Source organism: Mustela erminea, chromosome 7 (assembly GCF_009829155.1).
Source record: "Mustela erminea isolate mMusErm1 chromosome 7, mMusErm1.Pri, whole genome shotgun sequence".
NCBI lineage: Eukaryota > Metazoa > Chordata > Mammalia > Carnivora > Mustelidae > Mustela > Mustela erminea.
In genome coordinates this window covers 21,085,555-21,108,894 of record NC_045620.1, presented here as the reverse complement: position 1 = coordinate 21,108,894, position 23,340 = coordinate 21,085,555, and the positions used below count along the sequence as shown (strand labels likewise).

General features: G+C 46.2%; 1 protein-coding gene across 1 annotated transcript in view; it reads left to right on the top strand.

Moving 5' to 3' along the window:
* The window catches only part of CTNNBL1 (catenin beta like 1), a 160,466-nt gene that overhangs the window by 123,106 nt on the left and 14,020 nt on the right, over positions 1 to 23,340 (top strand). The window contains exons 12-13 of the mRNA XM_032350704.1: positions 8,825 to 8,922; positions 10,991 to 11,071. Coding sequence (XP_032206595.1) covers positions 8,825 to 8,922; positions 10,991 to 11,071 — 179 coding nt within the window. The remainder of the gene's footprint in view (positions 1 to 8,824; positions 8,923 to 10,990; positions 11,072 to 23,340) is intronic.

Genomic DNA, 23,340 nt, shown 5'->3' with positions numbered 1-23,340 from the left:
TCTTAACATTGTAGGGTTCTATTTTATGAATAAACGAATGAAGCTATGTCCTTTCCTGTGTCTAAGACCCCTGGAAGCTGCCTCCTGTGGCCCTGCTCAGGTTGTTAGTGCCTCTTCTTTTGGTGGCCTCCTGGAACCAAAACTTCAACAGATGCAAGCAGGACACCTCTGACATCTGGAGGCCTTTTTCTTGGCACAGAATGGTAAGGAAGTCGTTTAGGGATTGACACTGTGCTCCCTGTCACCTCCATCCCCCTGTTCCCCACCTCCCACTCCAATCCCTACTTTGGGAGACCTGTAGGAACTAAATGTGTCCATAGAACCCAAAATCCTGGCCTCTGTTTCTCTATCCGCTTTCCCACAGAGAGCTTGGAGCTCTGAGCTCACAGCCGTTCACTTGCCTATGTAACGCACCCAGCTCTGTGTCACTTCCAGGAGTCTGAGAATGCGAAATGATGAAAATAGCCAGCCCTGCCCATTCCCATTCCTTCCTCTTTCCTCCCCTACCCCAACTGAGTTAGGGACCCTCCACATGTGTGCTCTGCGTATTCCACGTGTACCACACACTCACGTACTCGATGGTAGGTGTTTATTTCTTGGCCTCGCTCCTAGGATGATGAGCTCCTTTAGGGTGGTCTGTCTTCTTTCTTCTCTGTGTCCCAGCACTTGCTACATTGCCCGGCACATAGTAGGTGCCCAGAAGTTTGAGCTGGTGTATGCACCACTTCATGCCCTGTAATTAATTATCCTGTGCTCACAAAACTCATAAAAGAGAAGGTATTTTTCATTTCCTCTACAGATCATGGGCTGTGTTTTCAATTCTACAGCAAGATCAAAAGGCAAATGATTACCATGGCCGAGTACATTTATTTTTATTAAAAGGTAGGACCATCTCTGCTTCGCTGTGCTGTGTCCTTCAGCTTACTAGTAAATAGCCACCGCCCACTGCAGGGCTGTCTGCAGGTCTCCCAGAACTTGTATTATCTGGCTTTATAGGCAGTCATGCACAAGCACTTTATTTTAATTTATTCTAGGATTAAAGAGTCTGAGTGAAGTTGGCCTTGCGCCGTCTTAGGGTTAGAACAAATCTCGAGTTACAGAAGATAACCCCACCAGCTGAGAAAGTCAGGCCACCTAAGTTCCTGTTTCCCTCGGCACAGGCTAGTGAGGGTGGCACAGGCAGACTAAAACACATTCAGTGGCAGGCACGCGACCAGGAAGCACTGTGGGAGGCGCTAGGTGGTGATCTGCGACAGGTATGTGGGCTGGAGACTGTCTTGCCATGTTCCTCCTCAGCACAGAAAATCTCAATTGAATGTCTGTTGGGTGCCTGTTGTGCACCTGTCTCATTTGATACAGGGGATTTAATAGCTGGAAGGGACAGCCCCATTTTATAAACAGGAAAACAGACTTACTGCCTAGGTTTTAGTGAGCACCAGAGGCAAGACTCAAATCCAAGTCTGTCTGATCCTAAAGCTCATAAGGTTAGTTAATTGTTGGTCTTTCTAGAGCAGGTCCTAGAAGTTAGACTTCCTGCTGTACCTATGCGTCTTTCTCAGCAGTGGGCCACCAGTAGGCCTGGTTGTTAACAGACCTATCTATGGATAAGGAGCTCTTCTCACAGAGAGAGGTGTTAACCTCCTGGGGTTTGGACCACCCTTTTTTAAGACTGAGGATGAGAAATGTTAGTCCATCTCCTTCTTTACAAAAACAGTGCACCCTGTACGAGGCTAGTTGGAGTCACTGCCACTGTCTGGTTTGTTCCATTCTGGAAAGACCTCTGATCTGGGTATACTAGATGATAGGTTCTTAACCAAGGAGCCATCCCCAAGAGATGGAAACACTCTGTTCAATGGAAGTGTTACATTTGTATATAATACGTTTTGCAAAGGATAGCATGCATAAGAGTTCATCAGATTCTCGAAAGTTTCTGTTGTTATTTTTTAAAAAGATAAATTGCAGATCTAGATGCCAGCGGTCCTTTTGACCTGAAGCAAATCACATCCCTTATCAGGGCTATGGTTTCTATACTCAAAATTCCAGAGGAGTTGAGGCAAAGATTTCTAATTCTCCTTCCAGCTCTGAAAATGACAGAACTCAAACTGACCCCAGAGAATCAAACTGCAGATACCCAGGGGTCTAACCCATTGCTAATCACCCTTGAGAGGCTCCTAAAGCTAGGGAAAAGGGGCCAGAACCACCCCTCACAGTGGTGTCACTTATTAGTGCCTGAGGCTGGCAGTTGTCTGTTGAGCGGGGCACCGGCAGGCAGGGGCTCACACAGACACAGTGTCAGTACTGGCGCTGGAATATTCCACCAAGACCCCGGCCTCCCTACCTAGTGACTTGAAATTGTAGGTTGGCTTGGCCTTCCCGTCTAGGAGCCTGCGGCTTCCTTTACCGCGTGTGTGTGTGTGTGTGTGTGTGTGTGTGTGTGTGTGTGTTTTCATTCTGCTCTCCCCGAGCCCTGTGTGTGTATATGTGTGTTTGTGTTCTGCTCTCCCTGGACCCTGCCTTAGAGGTTGTTTTCTGCAGTGGGAATCACCACATCCACGCCATCTGCGTTGACAGCTCCATAGCCATCCTTCGACTCCATTTTATCCTGTCGAAATGACAGAGCCTCTGAGTGGTGTTGGCCAGCAGATAAACCTGTTATCTCCCCTGCTCTCTGTGCCAGCAGTTCTCCCCATCTTCTTGGTGCATGAAAAATTGACACTACCTTGGGCTGAAATCTGTTCCTAGGGAGGCTACATTTATTAGTGGCTAATGAAACTGTGAGTGTGTATGTGTGTGTGTGTGTATAAAACTTGGGGTAGCTGAAGTGTTTTCCTATCTGTCAGGCACCAGTGACCTACAGCCAACCACAAGACCCAGAGAGAAAGAGACAGAAGGTACCTAAGCTACTAAGCAGCTTCGGGTCTCCTGAAATTAACAACCTGTTTTTTGCTTAAAATCCCAAATAGGTGAATGCCATTTGTTCTTAGTATATACTCTGTAATAGATCAAGGTATCTCCTGCTCCAGGCTGGGATGAGCTGTAGAAATGCATGCTAATATGATCTAGTGCCAAAAAAGATGATTATTCTGTATATTACATTTTCCTCTTTGAAAATTACAGCTCCTGATAACAGCACTGTTCCACTGGCACCCCACCCTCCCATCTTGTTTGGGTATATAGAGAACATTCTCTTGCAACTCTTCACCCTCCATCATAATCAGCATGATTAAAAGGGAAATTTGAGAAGTTCTGGTTCAGTATTTGCAGAACTGCCTAAAACCCAAAGTCTCTTCTTTATTTGGACTCAGGTAGAAATCACCTCTGGAAAGAGTAACTCAGTAGGAGAGAAGAGGGGTTGTTATTCACGTCTTACTCCATATGGCCTGTTGCTTCATTTTCTCTCATTAAAATTGTTGAATTTTTTTTAAATCCACATTTACATAGTGCCAACACAATGAGCCCCACATGAAGCACATCATCAGGCTTTGCATGGTTTACTTTCTGGTTTCTTTTATCTTCTTTAAAAGCTCTGATGGTTACTTTTTATATCCAGAAAACATATAACAACATAGTAGGAAAGCTTATTGTTTAGAGTCAGGCATCTTGGGTTCCGACCTAGTTCCCACCACTGACTGAAGGACATGACATTAAGTAAGTTGATGAACCTCTCTGAGCCTTAGATTCTCCATTTATAAAAGAGGGATGAGAATGGTACCTTTCTCATGGCTTAGTAGTGAGGATTCGGTGAGAAAATTGTGTACAGACTCAAGCCTACTGTCACAGATACACAATTGGTGACAGTTACTATTGTACCCTACTTACTTTCAGCTAGGTACTTGAAGCTACTTGTAGCAAAACAATATGGTGACACTAAACCTTAGCTTTGAATAAGAATTTGTCAAAACACAAATGTCCAGCTGGAGAAAATATTTGCAGTGTATATGACAAAAGGATAATAGTCTTAATTTACATAGAGCTCATAGAAATCAAATTGGAAATAAGGCCAGGCAGCTCACCCAGAAAGCAATACAAGCGGTCAGTAAACATCAGAAAAGCTGCTTAACCTTGTTCATAACAAGAACAAAAACATGCTAATCAGAAGAAGAGCCCACTTTTCACCCACTAAGTTGTCATAATTTTTAAGTTGGATAGTATCCAATCTGAGTGAGGATATGGGAAAATGGATACTCTTTATATGTAAGAGTATAAATACATATATATATGTATTGTATATCTATTGTATATTCATATATATATATATATATAGTATATACATACATAAAATTTTGCTTCCATTCTGTGTGTGTGACACTGAGAGTGGACATGAAATTGGTACAACCTTTTTGGCAAATAACTTATCAGCGTCTTTCAGTATATTCTGTATGAATACTTTTTGACTCACCCAATTCCACTGCTAGGAATTTGCCATAAGTATACACATGCAGTGGGTCACCTTGGTTAAAGCCTCTGCCTTCAGCTCAGGTCATGATCCCAGGGTCCTGGGATCGAGCCCCGCATCGGGCTGTCTGCTCAGCAGGGAGCCTGCTTCCCCGCCTCTCTGCCCACTTGTGATCTCTCTCTCTCTCTCTGTGTCAGATAAATAAATGAAATCTTTAAAAAAAAAAAATACACATACAAAGGTGTATTAATGCCAGAAAAAAAGTACACATGCCAGAATATGTGCACGTGGATGTTTGGTGCAGCATTGTTTCTAACAGCAAAAACAAAACAGACAACCGAAAACTGGAAACCACCTAAAATACTCATGATTGAGCAGGACACTAGTTAAATTATGATAAATAAGGTCAGTGGAATCCTAGATCGCCATTAGAAAAAAACAAAGTGGGGGCACCTGGGTGGCTCAGTGGGTTAAGCCTCTGCCTTCGGCTCCGGTCATGATCCCAGGGTCCTGGGATCGAGCCCGACATCGGGCTCTCTGCTCTGCAGGGAGCCTGCTTCCTCCTCTCTCTCTCTGCCTGCCTCTCTGCCTACTTGTGATCTCTGTCAGATAAATAAAGAAAAAATCTTTAAAAAAAAAAAAAGTGTGTACTGATATGGAAAGATATATATATATGTATATATATATATATATATACACATATATATGTGTGTTTTTACATCTTATGTGAATGTATATTACTATTATGTATGTATATATTTTTTTTCCTCTCCTCTAAGAATATACACAAGATATCTTATAGGTATTTTCCCCTTGGGAGAGAAGAAAAAGATGATGACAGCAGTATGAGAAAAGACAAATATTAGGTGTTCAATAAATACTTGTTGAATAGTGTTTTAGACCTTTGTGTATGGTCTCATTTTTACCATGTGTATCCATTACTTCTATTTCATTTAATTTTTTAAAGATGTTATTTATTTCTTTGCGAGAATGGGAGAGGATGCAAGCAGTGGGGAGGTGCAGAGGGAGAAGCCAAGCAGGGAACCAAACATGGGGCTAGATCCAGCACGATGGGGTTATGGCATAAGCCAAAGGGAGATGCTTAATCGACTGAGTGACCCCGTACCCCCTTACTTTTATTTTAAAATCAGTTGGTGGATCATGGTGGGAATCCCTAATAAGGCAGTAAAAGAAATTGCTTCCTATGGGTGAACTGAAACTCATCTTTGAGCTTCCCAGTAGCCAAGGCAAAGAGGGAGCCCTGATAAGCATAAAAAATTCATCAGGAAAGAGAAACATTTTCCTGATTTTCATCTCTAAAAGGACTCTAGCGCTAAGGGTTGGTCTAAACTCACATTTTGTCTTGTCTCTCCCCATCTTGAAATTCATGGGTGGATTCTTGCAACTTTTTTTCATGATCTACCCTCTGCCACCTAACTGGCCTCCCCTCCTCCATGTGGATATGACACTGCATCCAAACTGGCCTTTGCATATATTGTTCCTTCCGCCTGCATTGCTCTCTCCTCTTCTCAACCTGGTTGTCAGCCAGAGCTGTTGTATTGGAACTTTTTGAAGATGTTCAGTTGTTTGTTACCTCCAGTGGGAATCCTTTTAGGTCAGATATCCTTTCTCTGTGCTCCCCAGGTCCCCTGTGCCTACCTCAGTGATGGGACTTGTCACACTACCCTGTTACCATTGTTTTGTTTCTGCACTAAATAAGGAGCTCCTTAAGATTAGGGATAATGTGGTGTTTATTTGTGGGCCCCCTGAGCTCCAGGTGCTTGCCAACAAAGATAAGCAAGTAGCCAGTGAATGATGGCGTGAGTCGTCTGAAGTTTGAGTTCTGCCTCTTTCACCAGTTAGCTGTGCAGACCAGTCCCTGTGCTCTTTACTCCATCTATATAATGAGAGGTTTGGCCCAGGTAGTCTATGAGAACTCTGGCTGATTTCTTTTTCTTCCTCTGTGGTTGTCAGATTGTCATATGTACACATGGAGATTATTGCCACTTGTTATGCTGAGTAATTTCAAAGTTTCAGAACTGAGCCTGTTAGAGTTCACTGCATTGATTATGGCTGGTCCCACATCTGCTCAGCAGCTGAAGAGATCAGAGCCTAAGATTGGAGAACTGATGACGTCCCCTACTCTGCCCTTCTCTCCTCTCCTTGGCATGCAGTGAGGTCAGAGAACTTTCCCTGACATGTGCCTCCAAAGATGGCCTTGTCTTATCCTACATTCTCACTCTGAGCTGAGCTGTTTGGTTCACTGTCTTTACCCTTGGTTCCATGACAGTCTTTGCCTTCTTGTGAAAACGGGTCCTGTGCTGTCCACTCTCTGCTTTCTGCACTCACCCCATCCTATTCCCTGTTCTCTGCTCCCTTCATTTTGTTCAAGATGGAGATTATACCACCTCAATCTCAGCTTCACACAAAAGTTGCAAGAGAGAAAGAGAGAGATTGGGGTAAACCTGGGGCATTGTTTGGGGACCAGGGAGGGATAGACCAATGAAAAAAGCAGACAAAGATTCCTGCCTTTAAGGAGCTGACATTCTGATTGAAGGGAGACTGAACAGAATGAATGAATGAATGAATGAATGAATGAATGAATGAATGAATTATATGGTGTTTTAGAAAGTAATTATGCTGAAGAGAAAAATAAAGCAGCTAAGACTTGGAACTAGGTAGTGTCAGGGTATTGCGTTTTTAAGTGGGGTGGTCAAGGAAAAGCCTCATCTAGAAGATGGCAGCTGAGTAAAACTGGGTGTGACGATAGAGCCATGCAATAATCTGGTGACGAGACCAGGAGCTCACCTGACGTTAAAACGGCATTTAGTCCAAGTGAGTTGGGGAGACATCAGCGGGCTTTAAACAGAGAGATGTTGGGCTCTGACTTTCGGTTTTAACCTAAAGGATCGTTCTGACTGCTGTATGGACATGGGGCCAGAGGGAGCAAGGGTGGAAGCAGAGAATATTGAATTGAATATTCCAAGCAAGAGAGGACAGTGGTGTGGACCTGAGTAGCCGCCGCGGGGGCAGCAGGAAGAAGAGGTGGGATTCTGGGTATAATTTGAAGGTAAAGCTGACAAGGTTTCCTGTGAGACCTGTGAAGAAGGAGAGGTTAAGGGACATCTCCACTGTTTTCAGCCTGAGGAACTGGAGAACTTGGTTGTCATTAACCAGGTGGGGAAGACTGTGGGGAACAGGTTTGAGGAGGCAGAGCAGGAGCTGGATTTGGGATGTGTCCAGTTGAAAAGGAGCTGTTGTCAACCACTTGGACAGAGCAGGGAGAAAGGTGAGCACATGAGTCTGCTTTCAGAGAACAGGACTGGTCGGTACACCCAGGTTTGGCAGCTGTCAGCATGGAGGTGGTTTTTAGAGCAGTGGGACTAGCGTGGGCCTTCCCAGAGAGGTGACTGTGGATAGAAGACAGGATGCCAGACGGCCTCCAGCAGTACGAGACTGGGGATGTGGAGAGGCAGGGAATGCTTCCAACGTAAATGAGGGGCAAACAGTTGTATCTGTGCTGTGGTGAATGCCTACCGGGGGCTTTAATTAATAGGTGACTTTTTGAGAACTCAAGGGGAGTTTGTCATGTGAAGATGTTCTTCAGTCACTTTTCAGATAGAGTATTTGTTGCCTACGCTCTGGGCATTATCTCAAAATAAACTTCCCTCTGTCATTTCTCCACGACTAGACTTCTGCCGCCTCCTTTTCAAGGTCATTATTCTTGATTTTTAAAAATTCTTTTTTAAAGAAAAGAATCTCTTCACAGCTAAAGCCTATAATATACCCTTCAATTACCCTCTTCTTCCCACGGTAGAAAAATAGTAGCTCATAATAGAAGCCTGTGGGTTACATGAACTCAAAAAGCATCGTTACCATTTTGAAGTACTTACTGGCCAATTGCTTTCAAACTTGGAGGAGTTTTAGCTGCACCAGAATGGCAGTGATAACCCTGGTGCCCTGTCACGTCTCTTACTGAATTCCAGGATATTTACCTGGGGAAGGTATGAGGGAATTTTGAGGATTTGATAGAACACGTCTTGTTTGTTCATTATATACTCCTCTCATAGCAGACATTCATACTGTGTTCACAGGTTATTTCTGTAAATGGGGGATTAGTTTAAGGTTCTGTTGTGGACAATAAAAATCAATTAATTCCAGGTGGACTAGAAGTTCTGACTTAGTTTTGATTCACTCGTTCAAGTTGTCCTTGAGGATATCATCCCTTTTGAATATGTTTCTTGTGCAGCGTGTCAAGATCAGTTCAGGTTTCCAATGACACAATTTAAGTTCTTGTCTTATTAATCAATAGCAGCAGTCAGGGAAGGCCTACTTATTCCTCCTCCAATAGAGCCAGATCAGGCTTGAAGAGAGGTAATAATTACCGCTCTGATCACAGCATGTTCCCTTTTCTCCTTCCCAACCCAGAGCATGTCTGTTCGATCCTGGCTTCCCTCCTGCGGAACCTGAGAGGGCAGCAGCGAACCCGGCTTCTGAATAAATTCACTGAAAATGACAGTGAGAAGGTGGGTGTGCCTGCTGCACGGTAAGGCCGGGCCCAGAGCCGGGGGGCTGGAAGAGCTCTTGACCTGATGCCGTCTATGGGGTGCTGGGCTGAGCGCTCCTGCCCTAAAGTATTTTCTCCAGCATGGCTTTGGGTCTCGGGTTTTTCTGTGACTCTGCCTCTCCTCTCCAGATCCATCCTTCTGGGAGTAGTAGCACCTTGGGGTGGCAGCAGCTAGTACCTCAGGGTGATTTTTAGACCCAGTGAGAGTGGGGTTGTAATAGGATTTGGATTGGGGCAAAGTCATCAAGAACCATAGGCTTTAGATTCAGACGTCTGGATTTGAACCTGGTTTTGCTATTTTCAACATGTGTACCACTCTGAGCCTTGTTTTCCCTGTCTTTGAAATGGACATGTTAATTGCCATCTTCAACAGTCAAGAAAAGGAAGACTAAATGTGGCCTTCCTAGGTGGCAGTATGGAAGGTTCTGTTATGGACATAGAGAAGGGAGAGCCTGTCTTCCACGTCGTGTGGCATAAGAGAATGATCACATAAATGAGATGAGGTGCATCTTTTACATTGTGATTTAGCGTGCCAAACCATAAGAGTTTCAACAGTAGCAAGAGTCATATATATATATATATATATATATATATATATATATTTTTTTTTTTTAAGAGTCAGCATATATTTAATGATTGGGGGGCTTAGCAGGCCCCTTTCATTGTTTCATGTATCCTCCCAGCACCGTGGGGTTTACCCTCTGTGTGGCTTTCGTCCACATTTGCAGGTTAGGAAATAGGCTTGAAGGCATTACATTGCTTGCCCACGATCACGGTCTACTATGGGCGTGCCGCTAGTTACGAGTTAGATCATTCTAGATGAATGAAATCAAAGACCCAAACCCCTTTTATAACTTACCATAATTCCTTTCTGTGTCCAAGGAAAGGCTGAAAGTTTGTCCTCCTTCCGAGGGAGATTTATGGCTGTCTCTCTGAGCTTGCGCCTGACCGTTTCCTCTAGCCTCGCTAGCTGTGTAGCATGGGGAAGAGGCCACCATGAGGTTAGGCACAGAACACCTTAGAGGACATATTACCCTGGTGACATTTAACGTCTGTGCTTCAGTTTTTTTTGTCTCTAAAATTAGGGTCACTATCTTTCCTGCCTACGTTCTCAGGGTTTTTTTTAAGGTGTAAGGAAATAATGGACACGAAGATACTCCATCAACTGAAATATATAAGATCTTGGGGTCGTCATTGTTATCCAGAGAAGATTTGGGTACAGTCCTCCTGGACTCTGAGGGCGTGTTGAAGCACCATCTGGTGTTAACCACTATAAGCTCTTGAGTAAATATCAGGGTTGCCAAGAACCGTGGTGGTGCCATCCTAGTAAAGAGATAGTTTAGAACTCTAAGCTGGTTTCACGGTGTTTGCTCAGTCTTTTGGAAGTCTTAGGGAAAAATGAAACTTTTTCAAACCCACCAAGTGTTCCTTGGGCCATGTTTGAAGCATGACTTTTGCTAAGTTGAAAACTGATTTTTAAGTTATTGCTGAGCAGAAGTCAGGGCCTTTTTTTAAGTTGCTGAAAGAGTTTTTTTCGTGAACTCTCTTCTAACTCGAAAGCAACTAAAGAGATTTTACTCAGACCTTTTTAAAAAAAGATCAGCTCTGGGGTAGAATCTGAACATGAAAGGTTTCAGTTGGAAGAAAGAAATTTCTATAAAGTTCTAAGTGAATACCAAGTATGTAACTTCAGGCTCCTTCTCTTTGCAAGAAGGGACTTGAATTTTTATTTATCTGTTTGTTTTTAACAACTCGAATTCACAGGAGCCCTGGAAGGGCCGGAATGCAGTGCCCTTTGAGGAATGGGTGTGTTCGGACTGCACCCATCCTAGGTGTTGGCCTGTTCTGCCCCGGCTCTTCAATCCATTCCTGCTGTGTTCCTGAGCAGAGCTCATCCTCGATGTCAGAAGTGGGAGAGTGGGTCTCCTATTGTACGGAGTGACAGTGAGATGAATGGGATACCCACTGTTCTCTTGCCTTGGTATTCTTTTTCCTTCTCACTCATGTCTGAAATATCTCTCTTTCAGGTTGACAGACTGATGGAGTTGCATTTTAAGTATCTGGATGCAATGCAGGTGGCGGACAAGAAGATTGAAGGGGAGAAACACGTACGTATCCTCGCCTGTCTTTTGCCGACCGTCGACTTGGCATTTCATTTGGGTCCCTTTGTACCTTCTGTCCCCATAGGACAGGCAAGGGCAGAGGTACCACCTACCCTCATGTGCCGCCTAACCTGTTAGAGCAGAGCAGGTGACAGTCTGCCAGTGGTTAGATCTTCTAATAGGAGTGCATGTCCTTTAAGAGGGAGGACGTGTCGGAATGATCCCTGTCCAGCTGGGGGTCTGGGTGATAGCACAAGTACCCTTGACATGAGCTGCTCTTAAAACATCTGGCCAAAGTGCGGTGTAGTGACTTGGTTCCACGCTGGCAGAGCTGGCAGAGTCCATCTTGGTTCACACCCTGCTGGCTTCTGTAGTCATAGGGGAAGCGTCCGAGGGAAGGGTGATCATGGGATAAGAACTGGAAGGAAAGGTCGAGGTCACTCATTGACATAAGAAAAACTGGAGACCTGGAGAAAGGGCCTCAGAGGTATTGCAGCAAAGCCTGTGTACCAGTTTCCAGAGGACTGACCCTCATTTCTTCCCCTCATGGCTGCTGAGGGAAGTGAAGCCTGTCAGGTTTGTTTCTTGAGTTGTGCTTGCTATGCTGCTACCCTGCCTTCTGTACTTTCCACCTGCTTCCATTTTGTTCTCTGCCATCTCTGGCCTCTACCTTTCTCATCTGTCACCTTCATTGGGGGCAGGCATTTGTGTTGTTTAATGTCCGGTCTCCTCCCTGCAAGACATTCCTCAGTCTTCGGTCACATTGCCAGAGGATCCTTGCCTTGCTTTTTTTCAAAGTCTCTAATTGACTTCATTTTCTTTGTGATCTTGATTTGCTCTATCGCTCCATTCTCTTTTGTTCTTCTTGCCTTAAAGATATACTGGAGGCTTTTGAGCCGCACAGGTGGGAGAGCCAGAGTTGGGCCCCAGCTCCCATCTGTGGTGGAGCAGCGCAGCTGTGGGGCAGAGCCCAGCGCCCGCACAGGGGACGGCGCTGGCATTTGCCCCCAAGCTAGGCCTCAGGCCAGGGTGAGGGCCCCGAGCTTATGGGGAGACAGTGACCCTCTTGTCTGTGTCCTGTTTCTCTTCACCCCTTCGTAACCACCGCCCCCGCTTCATAAGCTATACCTTCCTTTATGAATGCCAGGGGACAGGTCGCTATGGGTGTCGTGCACAGGATCTCCCTCCCCCTAGTAAGTCCTCAGATGTTTGTTGATTGATTGAATTGACTGACTGGGACATTCCTCGTTTATGCAGTGATACTCCTACAAGATAAAGGCAGAGGCTCCGAATCCTGAGGCTGGACTGCAGACGCCAGCGTGTTGCACGCGCAGTGCTTATTCTGCCCTCCCACCCCCTTTATTTTTGACTGGGGTTTCCTTCTCCATCCTTTCTTCCCTTTACAGTAACTTGTGCATGGTGGACACTTAGTGACTGTTTAAGCGGCAGGGTAATGTCTTCTTTCTCTTCATCTGAATGATAATTGGAAGAAATTTCCCTAGACTTTTGTGGGGAAACAGCCACAAGACAGTTAGAACTCCAGCTCTGACTGAAGACCTATGTTATCTGCAAGAAGAGATTTTCAGGGGTAGAGGGAAGACCTGGGAGTTGAGGGACCTAGAATTTTAGGCAGGCACTCCTCTCCATCACTGTGTGGCCCTGGCTTGTCACCATGCTTCGTGTAGCCAGCTTCTGAGCTATAATGTGGTATCAGCAAACACCTCTCAGATCCTTTCCAACTCAGTGTTGCCCCTCAGGTTCAAGCGCACATCCGTGGTTCACTGGGCCGGCTTCTAGCAGTGGGGTGTAGTAAGAGCACAGGGAGGGGGTGATCGGTGACCACGCGGCCCTTCATACAGAGGAGCGGCAGCCTCCGAGAAAGTATTGGGTGAGTGGGGAGTCACAGAACCCTGGGTTTGGATTCCAACTCTGCCACGTCCTAGCTCTGAGACCTTGGACAAATGAGTTGACCTCTCTAAACTTCGGTTGTGTCATCTGTAAAATGTAAATAACACTTCCCTTTGGGGGTTATTATAAAGAGGAAGCATAAAGTACAGAAAGCACGTCGCTACATTTCTGAGAGCCGCTGCTGCTTGGTGTTCGTTCTTGCGCAGCTTTTAAAGTGAGCCAGGCGGCCCTTCTGAGAGCATCCTCCTTGCCATCTGTCCCAGAAGGAGTCCCCCTAACAGACCAGAGTGTTGGCCCCATCATCTACTTCGTTTGAGGGAAAGCTGGAGTAGATGGCTTTTCTGAAGGCGACCGAGTAAGCTGTGGGGCGTGAGGGAGCAGCTTGCATGTAGCCGTTAGGAAACTTGGCCCGCTTCCCGCAAGATTATCTATTATCAGCGCTGAAGAGGGTGTGAAATTGATTAGCACTGACGGAGAGTAATCGCCACAGCCACTCTCCCCCGGCCTTCACAGAGCGCCTGTGTACCACGGGCACCGGGGCTCCTGCCGTTCCCTGACAAACATCTGTCTCCTTGATGCCAAGGCCGTTTTGCTGGGCACTGGCAAACATTCCAAGGCCATTAGTGCTCAGCAGCCCCAGTGTTGCTCAGAGAGACAGGGCGGGGTGCTAGGGCGAGGGATGCATTAGCGAGCAGTGCTCTCTGCCAGCACTCCGGCTCCGTCCTGGCAGGTGCAGCCGCCTGGCAGGTGTAGAGTGACTCGGAACAGAACGACCTCTTTTTCACCTCTCCTTCATGCACTCTTCTCTCTTAAGTCATAAGCAATTTGTTGCCTCACCCCACCCATCTCTGTTAAACTCAGATGTCCTACACCCCTTGGGAGCTCAGCAAATATTTGTTGACTCGAATTGAATGCTTATTTCTCATGCATTTGATGACATTGACGGTCAGATCAGTAATGAATAAATATCTCCCAGACTTCCACACTCCACCAAGTCTGCAACAACAACAACAAAAAAAAACTTAGATAGCAGGGTCGGGGACTGCCCCCAGATAAGGCAGGTCAGGTATTGACAGCTTTAGTGTCTCAGAAACCCCATCTTCCCTGTACACTTCAGACATCCACGGGCACGGTGCGAATGGCCGTGGTTTGCAATTGACCAGGAGTCACTGGACAGAATCCAGTCATTTGGCAGATATTTCTCAGGCGCCTGCTCTCTGCGAGGAACCGGGCCAGCCACTGGCAGGGGGTGAGAGTTGGAAGTGCCCGTGGAAGAAGGGGCCCAAGGAGCGAGCGGTGCTGCTGACGAGGCCTAGAGAAGCCCAAGGATGGGAGCTGTGGACTGCACCCTGCGGGACCCTCAGCTGTTTGTGTATGATGCAGGGTACGAGCTGCACGTTAGAAGACAGAGATGCATCAGGCATTTCCAACTGAAGAGGAGCAGGAGCAGAGGAGGGGCAGGGAGAGCCGAGCTTGGGGGGTGAGTGGGAAGTTAAACCCCAGGAGAAGAGGGTGAGAGGGGAGAATTTGGGCTCTAGAGCCTGGCTTATTTTGCTTTCTGACTTCGGACAAGTAGCTTAACTTCTCAGCCTTATTTTGTTGCTTAATAGTGTTTTCTTTCTAAGGTGTATGTCCCAACCTGTGTACTTTGGTGCATTCAGAAGGGATTTGGTGACCTAACACCTGAAAGCTCTTTCACAGGGTTTGGCACATAGCCGGTGGCCAGAGAACCTTTCGTTGTCTCTTTAAGGACTTCTGTACCCCATCAACCTGCATACACACACACTTCCTAACTCCCCTAGGACTGCAACATTTCGCATGATCCGGGTGCCCCCCGTTTCTTTAGTGTCCTCTCCCGCACCTGGGCCCTCCTTCCTGCCTTAGCACCTTTGCATTTGCTTCTCCCCATTGTCCTGGTTCTTCCCTTGCTGGAGCTTCCCTCCACCTTCAGGTCTCAGCCTAAATGTCACCCCGTCAGAGAGTTTTCGGTCATCACTGTGCGTAAAGTAGCATCACCCCAATCTCCAGGGCCCTTCATCACTTCTCAGTATTTGTTTATTCTCTGTCTCTGGGGCTGTAATCTCTCTTGTTCATCATTTTCTCAGGACTTACATAGTGATTGACATGCACTAAATGAAGGACCATCACTTACGAGATGAAATTAGTATTTGTCCCTGAGTATTAAGGAAAATTGAAGGTCTGAGGGTTTTTTCCTACATTGTTCCTTAACTCTCATTTTTAACCCTCTTTTTTGGTTTGCTCTATGATTAGCCTTATCATCAAAAGTATCTCAGGACCTCTTTGTAGGTTCTGTGGCCTACCTGTGGCGGTGTTCAGTAAGGTGAAACAGGCCTATTTAGAAGAGTCTACAGGACAAGCTGGTAACTGTATACACATTCACATTACTGCAATAATCTGTGACTGGCAGAGACTTCCACGTCTGGGGCCGTGGCCCACTGCATTGGTATGTCTTCCGTGACTGCCCGACTCAGGGCCACAGTGTATCTGGACATGCCCTTGGGGCTCCTGGTTAACAAGATTTGACCTGAACTTTTAAAGGGCATGTAATTCTTAGACTCTTCTAGTGAGCCTCACTTCTCCGTGATCTGTAAATATTCAGGATGCTTGTCTCAGCAGATTTCACCTGATTCCCAAACCAACACCAAGCCCGGAAAACAGCAAGGTCCCTGTTATTGGGAAGATGTCCTGACTTCTCTTTGGTTCCTTCTGGCTTCTCTTGGTTAAATGTACAGAGATGCCTGGCTTCTGACTGTCAGAGTGAGACATAATTATATAGGTACTGGCAGGGATTTTAAGAGGGAGGAGAGCCTTGGAGAGAGGTTTCCCTTTTTTAGTTCCTGGGAAAATTATACTCAGCAGGTTTATTCAATAAAGTGTTCTCACCACATACTTTGCACTATAATGACTTACAAATTGCATGCTAATTTTGCCACAGTTAAATCATTCTAGGCTTTATCCTGGAAAGAGAAAGATGGACTCCTTGTAATGAAACAGTATCCACAGGACTTGATGTCTGGAACAGACTTGGACGATTTCCTTAGCATTTGAAACTCATTTAAAGATCTGTACAGAGCGGGGGGAGCACAGGAGTGGATGCGTGCAGAACGTGATCCTAGAGCACTGGGGAAGGATGTAGACAGGAGAAGTAGGAGACTGCCATTGATTCTTCTGCTAACTGGGCGGCAGGCTTCTGGGATGCGCTTTAAAAAGAGAATCCTGCTGAGAGTTCCTCTCGGCTGTTCTTTAAGCCAGTCGTTCCCAGACTCTCTCTGTTCAAGAATTTGCCAGGACACAGCTGATAGCCAGTAGAAGCCAGTGATGGTGGGGGAGGGTGTGTCCTGGTGCTTTTTCCTCTCTTTTAGATGCCCGCTGACGTAGCCATGTGCACGTTTACCCTCCGTAACCCCCCTGCTTGCCCCCTTCCCAGTCCGTCATCCTTTCTGCCAGTAGAGGGGAAGTCAGAGGATCAGAGGATCAGAACTGAGCTCTGTTTGGCTTTTGTCATCCTCCCTGCCTTCCTGTTCCAGCGGGGTTCATAGGCTCTAGGGCTGTGCGCCGGGGACTCCCGGGTGTCTGCTGACTCTCGTAGCCCCTCCCACGGGCCATCACGCAGAGGCTTTTGTGGCTCAGCCAGTCCAAAGCCTGGTCTGTGGCCCTATCCGTGTATCATCCCCTCCCCTCCTTCACCGCACCGGGGCCAGTCACTAGTTTCACCAGGTCAGAAACCTGCGCTGTATCTGTTACCTCCTTTCTGCCTGCTGGGTCCGTCTGGTAAGTTCTAGCTCTGATCTCTGTGCATCCTCTTCATGTTCCCTGTCCTCACTACCACTGTGGACACTTGGGCAGCCAGCATCTTTTCTTCTTGTAGGAGTGCAGCACTCTCCTCGCTAGCCTGTTTCCTCTCCGATCCATTTCTTACACAGTAATCAGAGATTTTTTTGAAACTGAAAATGCAGCTATGCTACTCACCTACCCAAACCCAGTACACACTGGCTCTGTGTTACCTGCGGGATATGCTCTAAATTCCTTCCAGGCCTTGCTAGGCCTCTCCCACCGGGGCCCCTGCCTGCCACTGCCTCCCCACCTCAGGGCTGCATCCCTTACCGCCCCTCCCCTTGTGACGTGCAAAAACAGCTCTGTACCACCTGTGCCTTCCTAACCTTTCTCTTCTCTGCCCAGAATACCTCTCCGTACCATGTTTCCCACAGCCATCTCCTGCAGCTGGCTAATTCCTCTCTATCCTCAAGAGCTTTGGCAGAAAAGTCTGTCAATAGATGCATGTTGAGTGTGTACCATGTGCCAAGCATGCTGCTTAGTGTTGCTGGGCCAGTGCCTGCAGAAAGCGTCCCGGCCCCCATGCTGCTCCCCCCACCCCTGTGCTCTGTGCTCCCTGTGCGCAGCAGCTTGCAAGCCGTAGACCCAAATCTTGCCTCTGCTTCAGTTTCCTCGTCAGGAAAAGGGGGAGAATGGTAATACCTATATTGAAGGGTTACAGGGAGGATGAAATAGATCAATATACAGAAATCACTTGGAACAGTTTCTGGCACAAGCAAGTATGCCATAAGTGGTAGCTATTATTGTAAGTGTTTTTGGCCTGTATACTTGTCTCTCTCTCTCTCTAAAGCTGAGGCTCCACAAGCCTGTCCTGATCTTCCTTCCTCGGCACCTCCAACAGGACTGTTATTTTCTGGCCTTGTGTTCTTGTATCTGCTGTCGCAGAAGCTCCGGTTCTCTCAAGCCTGGCTTATATGTTGTCAAGATTCAGATGAGCAGTCATGGGTGTTTTTTGTTTTGTTTTGTTTTTTCAGTAAATTTAGAAATGTAGAAATGGAAGACACACGCATCATGGAGACATGGTAGCTGGAAGGAAGCGTGAATCCTGAGGTCATGCGGCCCAAGGTTGAATCTCAGCTCAGCCACACACGACCTCTGTTTTGGGGGAGATGACTTGTCCTTTGTGTGTTTTAGTTTTCACAGTGACTTTGCCATTTTAAAGATTAATGAGATTGTTTATAGCAACGAGTCACATGCATGTGTGCTAGGGTTGGCCTAACACATAGTCAGTTCTCCACCGTGGACAAGGGTCTGGCCTGAGGTTCTTGGACCCTTATGAGAGTTTCTGCCAGTTAGTTACGCATTCTCCCCTCCCCCCAAAATCCCATTTGTTATTTCTTCAGCCTCGGTTTCCCCAGCTAAAAATGACTGGCCGTCTCTAGGATCCTTCTCTAATAGTCTGCCCTATTTTAGAAGCTCTTAGAAGAAGGTTTCATTTGCTGGTGTTTGTGCGCACCCCACCCCCACACCCCAACACACACAGCTCCACTTACCTGTCTCTCCCGTGGCTTAAACTCTTCCCTTGCTTTTGAAGAAAAAAGAGATGGGCCTTTTGTAAATGGTGGGGCGTTCTTACCCATGACTACAGACCGTAACTGTGACCCATCGGGGCTCTGAGTCGCGTCCCCTCTTATTAAGGCAAGAGGAATTCTTATTGGCTACATAGCAGCTTCTTTTATGACTGTCTCCTTCCATCAGCGAGGGGCAGCTCGCTGCCTGTCAGGGGCAGATTAGAAATGGCATCCACATGCTCATTTGGAGGCTTGTGACTTGCCTGCTGAGAGAGATAGAGGCTCGTGGAAAGGTGGTGATTCGGTAGTGCTCCTGACGACAGATTAACATTTAAAGTGAGGATATGGCTGGGGGAGGGGAAAACAACACACAGCCCTGCAGAAATGGCACCTTGACACCACACGTACCACCTCCTTGTGTATCTTTGGAGATGAATCTGTTGATTTTAGCAGTCCCCAAACAGGCTTATGCTGCTGTGAATTGCAATCTGTTCTACTTAATGCGCCATTCACTGAATTACCATCTAAGTTTTTATTCTAGCCTTCTCTCGTGGAATGAGCAACACAAAACCTTTCTGAGTGTCTTCCGTTTTTTTCAACTCTTCCAAATTGCATGTGGAATTTGCTAGCCTAGTTGTAGATTCACACACACACAAACACACACACACGTGCACCTTTTTTTTAAAAAAAGATTTATTTATTTATCTGAGAGAGAACATGCTTGCAAAGAGAGAGCACAAGCAGGGGGAGCGGCAGAGGGAGAGGGAGAAGCAGACTCCCCTCTGAGGAGGGAGCCTGATGCAGGGCTCAATCCCAGGATCCTGTGATCATGACCTGAGCCGAAGGCAGACACTTACTTAACCAGCCCCCCAGGTTCCCTTTGCCTTTTTTTAAATTTCTATTTATTTATTTTTTAATTTCTTTAATTTACAAGGAAAAGACAGGCCCAGGAAGACACAAGAGAACCACACATTTAATATAGCTGGTTTGCATTAGACCCTAGATAGGGCATCAAGAAAAAAATGCTCTTTGTTCATATGCTAATAATGGAAAAGGTCTATAAAACAAAGTTTTTCCTTCTTTGGACTGTGAAAGGTATCACAGGCTTGGAGCCAAACTGTGTGTGTTTTATCCTGTCTTCAACTCTTACTCAACCATGAGCTTTGTGGCCTTAGGAGACATTCCACCTCTGTAAGCCTTCCTTTCCCGTCTGAAAGGCGGACACAAAGTTCCCAACTCCTCATAAGGAAAAATCCATGAAAGTGCTTAGCCCAGCACCTGGCACACAGTGAGGACTCAGGAAAGGTTGCTGTTGTCATTATCCATGTGCTACATCCCATCTCTTGCCAGAGTGAAAGGACAAATAGAAAAAGGTCTTGGACTAGGAAATCATGTTCCACCAGAGTCTTTAACTGAAACTCAGTGACAATCATTTGACATCTGTCTCAGTTTTTCCATCTGTGAAATCTGGAAATGATATTTGAAATGTGCATACCCAACACAGGGCATATACAGCAAGTGAGGTTAATGAAGATACTTTGCTCTCAAAAGTAGAAAGTGCTCCAGTGGATGTCGAGTTGTCATAGCTTCACAAAGAGGACCGTCACCTTCACTCGCCACAGCGGTGAGAGTTGAATGAATTTGTGGAAGACTTCCTTTACATCTTAACTCACCTGTCTCATTTTAGATGTAGTTTAGTGTACACACACATTTTCACTCTGAAATCTTTTTTTTTAAATTTATTTATTTGGAATAGAGAAGCGAGAGCAAGCACAGGCAGACAGTCACTCTGAAATTTTTTAAAGTAGATATGTTTATGATACTTGAGGAAGTTACTGGATTTTTGGAATTTCTCTTTAATCTCTGTTAATCGTATTGTCATTTGAAGAACATTCGATTTTCATGTCTAGATTGTTTAAAGATGTCCTGTCCAATGTAGCAGCAGATCCAGGGCTCATCTCTTTGGGACAAGGAAGTCTAATTTACTGTGAGAGAATGAGCTCGTTGTCAGTGCTGACCACTACGTCATGTCAGGGTGATGCTCCCTGTCTCCTGCCTGAGGCCTTTGTCACAGTGGCTCTTCTGACTGTCTGGGAGCACCACCAGTCAACAGCTTCAGTCCGTCCATACCGACACCCAGATACAGGCAGAAATCCATCCTGTCTGGTGATGGAGGTGGCTCAGTTCTAGATTTGCCCTGGTTTATCAAAGCTGAAAGGAGCCATCTAGAGCACGAGATCAGGGAGACAGTTGGCGCCTCCTGCCACTCCCCACCCTGCCGTCAGCACAGATACAGCTTAACTGGTCTCAGGGCTCCTCCTGCACAAGCTCCCATTAGTCCCCCAGCCCTTTTCCACGTTGAGCACTTGACCGCCACTGAGGTGCGTGAGAGTGGGCGCTCCAGGTGAAACCTGTTTTCCTTCCCTGATCCAGGGCAGGCTTCTCGTTTCCAAGCAAAGAAGCCAAGGCCATGAAAAGTTAGATGACCTCTCTAAGGACACCAGTAAGTTAGCAAGTGTTAGTTTATTTAGTACTCTGTCCAATCTTGGCAGAGGAACCTGTTTGTAGAATTAATACATCATCATTCAGAAAACCCAGTGTCTAAATGCTTCTTGTAATGTCAGAGGATCTCTTAAGAGGGAAAGAAGGCAAGGGAGGTTAGGTATCTTTTTAGAATGGGGCTATTATACTCATGTTTGGGCCTGTTATACTCATGTTACTAGGTTTGGTGCCCACGTGCTGAGGCTGGGGAGCTGCAGGTTTAATCTCTGCGTGGGCCAGCCAGCCTCACTCTTTTCCTTGTCAGTCACTTTGAAGGATGTCTCACTGGTCAGTGGGGCAGAAGTCATTTGCTCCCTACCGCTAGTGAGGCAAGTCTACTTATGTGCTACTAGTATGTAACCATCAGAGTTTTCTAAATCGGACTCCTTCAGTTCTTCCAGAGCCTTCTGTGAGGAAAATAAGACAGTAGGGAAAAGCTTGTGGTGATGCTAGAATGTTAATGTTACTTTTCTATTACTTCAGAGACTGAATCCTAGCCAGATGATCATGAGTTGGGTTGTACCAGCAGCTATCTTGGAGTCTCAGACACCCCGAGAAGTCTTTCCACGGTTATGTCCACATCATTTTTTTTAATCTGGTATCTTAGAATCCAGAAAGGAGGCAGAAATTCATTAATCCATTTATAATAAAGGTTATATATGATCCTCCTTCTTCTTAAGACAGACCAAAACTCGAGAAGATATTCCAAAAGAACTGTCCCCAAACTTTCTTTTTTTTTTTTTTTTTTGAGATTTTTTATTTATTTATTTGACAGACAGAGATCACAGTAGGCGGGGACAGGGGGTGGGGGGAAGCATGCTCCCTGCTGAGCAGAGAGCCCAATCCAGGGCTCGATCCCAGGACCCTGGGATCATGACGTGAGCAAACGCAGAGGCTTTAACTTGATGAGCCACCCAGGCGCCCCTCCCCAAACTTTCTTATTTGCTCTCAGAATGATACATAACCATCCTGCTTCTTTTATTTCCCTTTAAACACTGAGTACACGTTTCCGCTCAACTTTTCTGAATCCAGTCAGCAGTAAATATTCCCTGCCACCGAGTCGTACCAGGCTAGATAAGGTGCTATCCTGACAGCAGTCACCTTCTCTGCTTGCTGGTTTCTATGATGCTTCTGAAACTGTCAGGGCAGAGACTTCGTCTTAGAAGCCAATCTCTGTTTCATCTTTGTGCATGTTCAGCCCAGCGATGGTGATGCCTTTCTTGGAGATGAGCTAAAGCCGCATCTCAGATCTACACTTGAAATTTTCCCTTTCAAATCATCTGGCCGTATATCTAAAAGTAGAACGTTGACTTGAACGTTGTCAGAGTCTTGAAGTTCTAAGGAGAGAGACAAAAATGGAGTTTGGCATTGGTCTCTTGGGTCCGTCCTTTCTGGATGACAATATTTATAGAGAAACGGGAAGGTACAGTATGTGCCTGTCTGGTTAAAAGAAGATGAGATCGTAGGGGAGAGTGTGGAAAAGGAAAAAGCACCAAGAAGGAAGAAACTTAATTTTGCTGTGCTCCATTCTTGAGCCTCTACCACTCTTAGTGAGCATCTTTGTTCTCGGAAACAGCTCCGAAACCCGCACCCACGCAAACATGGCAGCATGAAACTCGGGTTTGAGCCTTGGTTTTGAGTCCCAGTTCTGCCACCCACTGGCCTTGGGGAGACTGCTCTGCCGAGTCCCGTTTCCTCCAATATTTGTGAGAAGCAAAGGAATTTAAAGGCACTTAGACTCAGTCTGACACGCAACGAGCCCTCCGTAAACACTGGCTGGCCCTCTGAGGTGGATGGATGGTGGCGGCAGAGGTCTGTATTCAGACGGCCTCCCACAGTGCCTCATCTGTAGCAATCAATCAAAATAATATCATCTGCCGACAGCCAGCGTCTTTATAAGCAAAAAACCACACTCCCTTCTTCCTTTCTAACCTTTCTTTTAGTGATACTGATGTTCCACTGTTGATCTCTCTCACCCTAGCCAAGCTGACTTTTCCGTGCCTTGATCCATGCTGTTTCTCCTTCTGCTTAGAATGCCCTTTTCAGCCTATCAGACTCCTACAGAGTCCACCTCAAATGTACATTTCCTATGAAGTCTTTTGACCCCTCCAGACAGACAAAGTGTGTCCTGGGTGCCCACAGCATGTGGTACCATTTGAGAGGCCCTTGATCATAGGCATTATTACATTTTTAAAAATTAATAATTTGGCGATGTTATTAGGCTCTAATCTCCTTGACGATGTGGACTCTTAATTCATCATCCAGTACCTGGCCCACCTTTTGGTGTTCAGGAAATCTTTATCAGGTGGACAAACGAAATGTGTTCCTCTCCCAGTTTCCATGTTTGCAAGCCTCTAAGGGCTTCGTCACCTCTTCTCTCCTCCATCTCCATCTGATCAGCTCCTCACGGAGGCTGGTACTGCAGCCTCCCAGCCATGCACTCTGCTTGCCTCTCAGGGC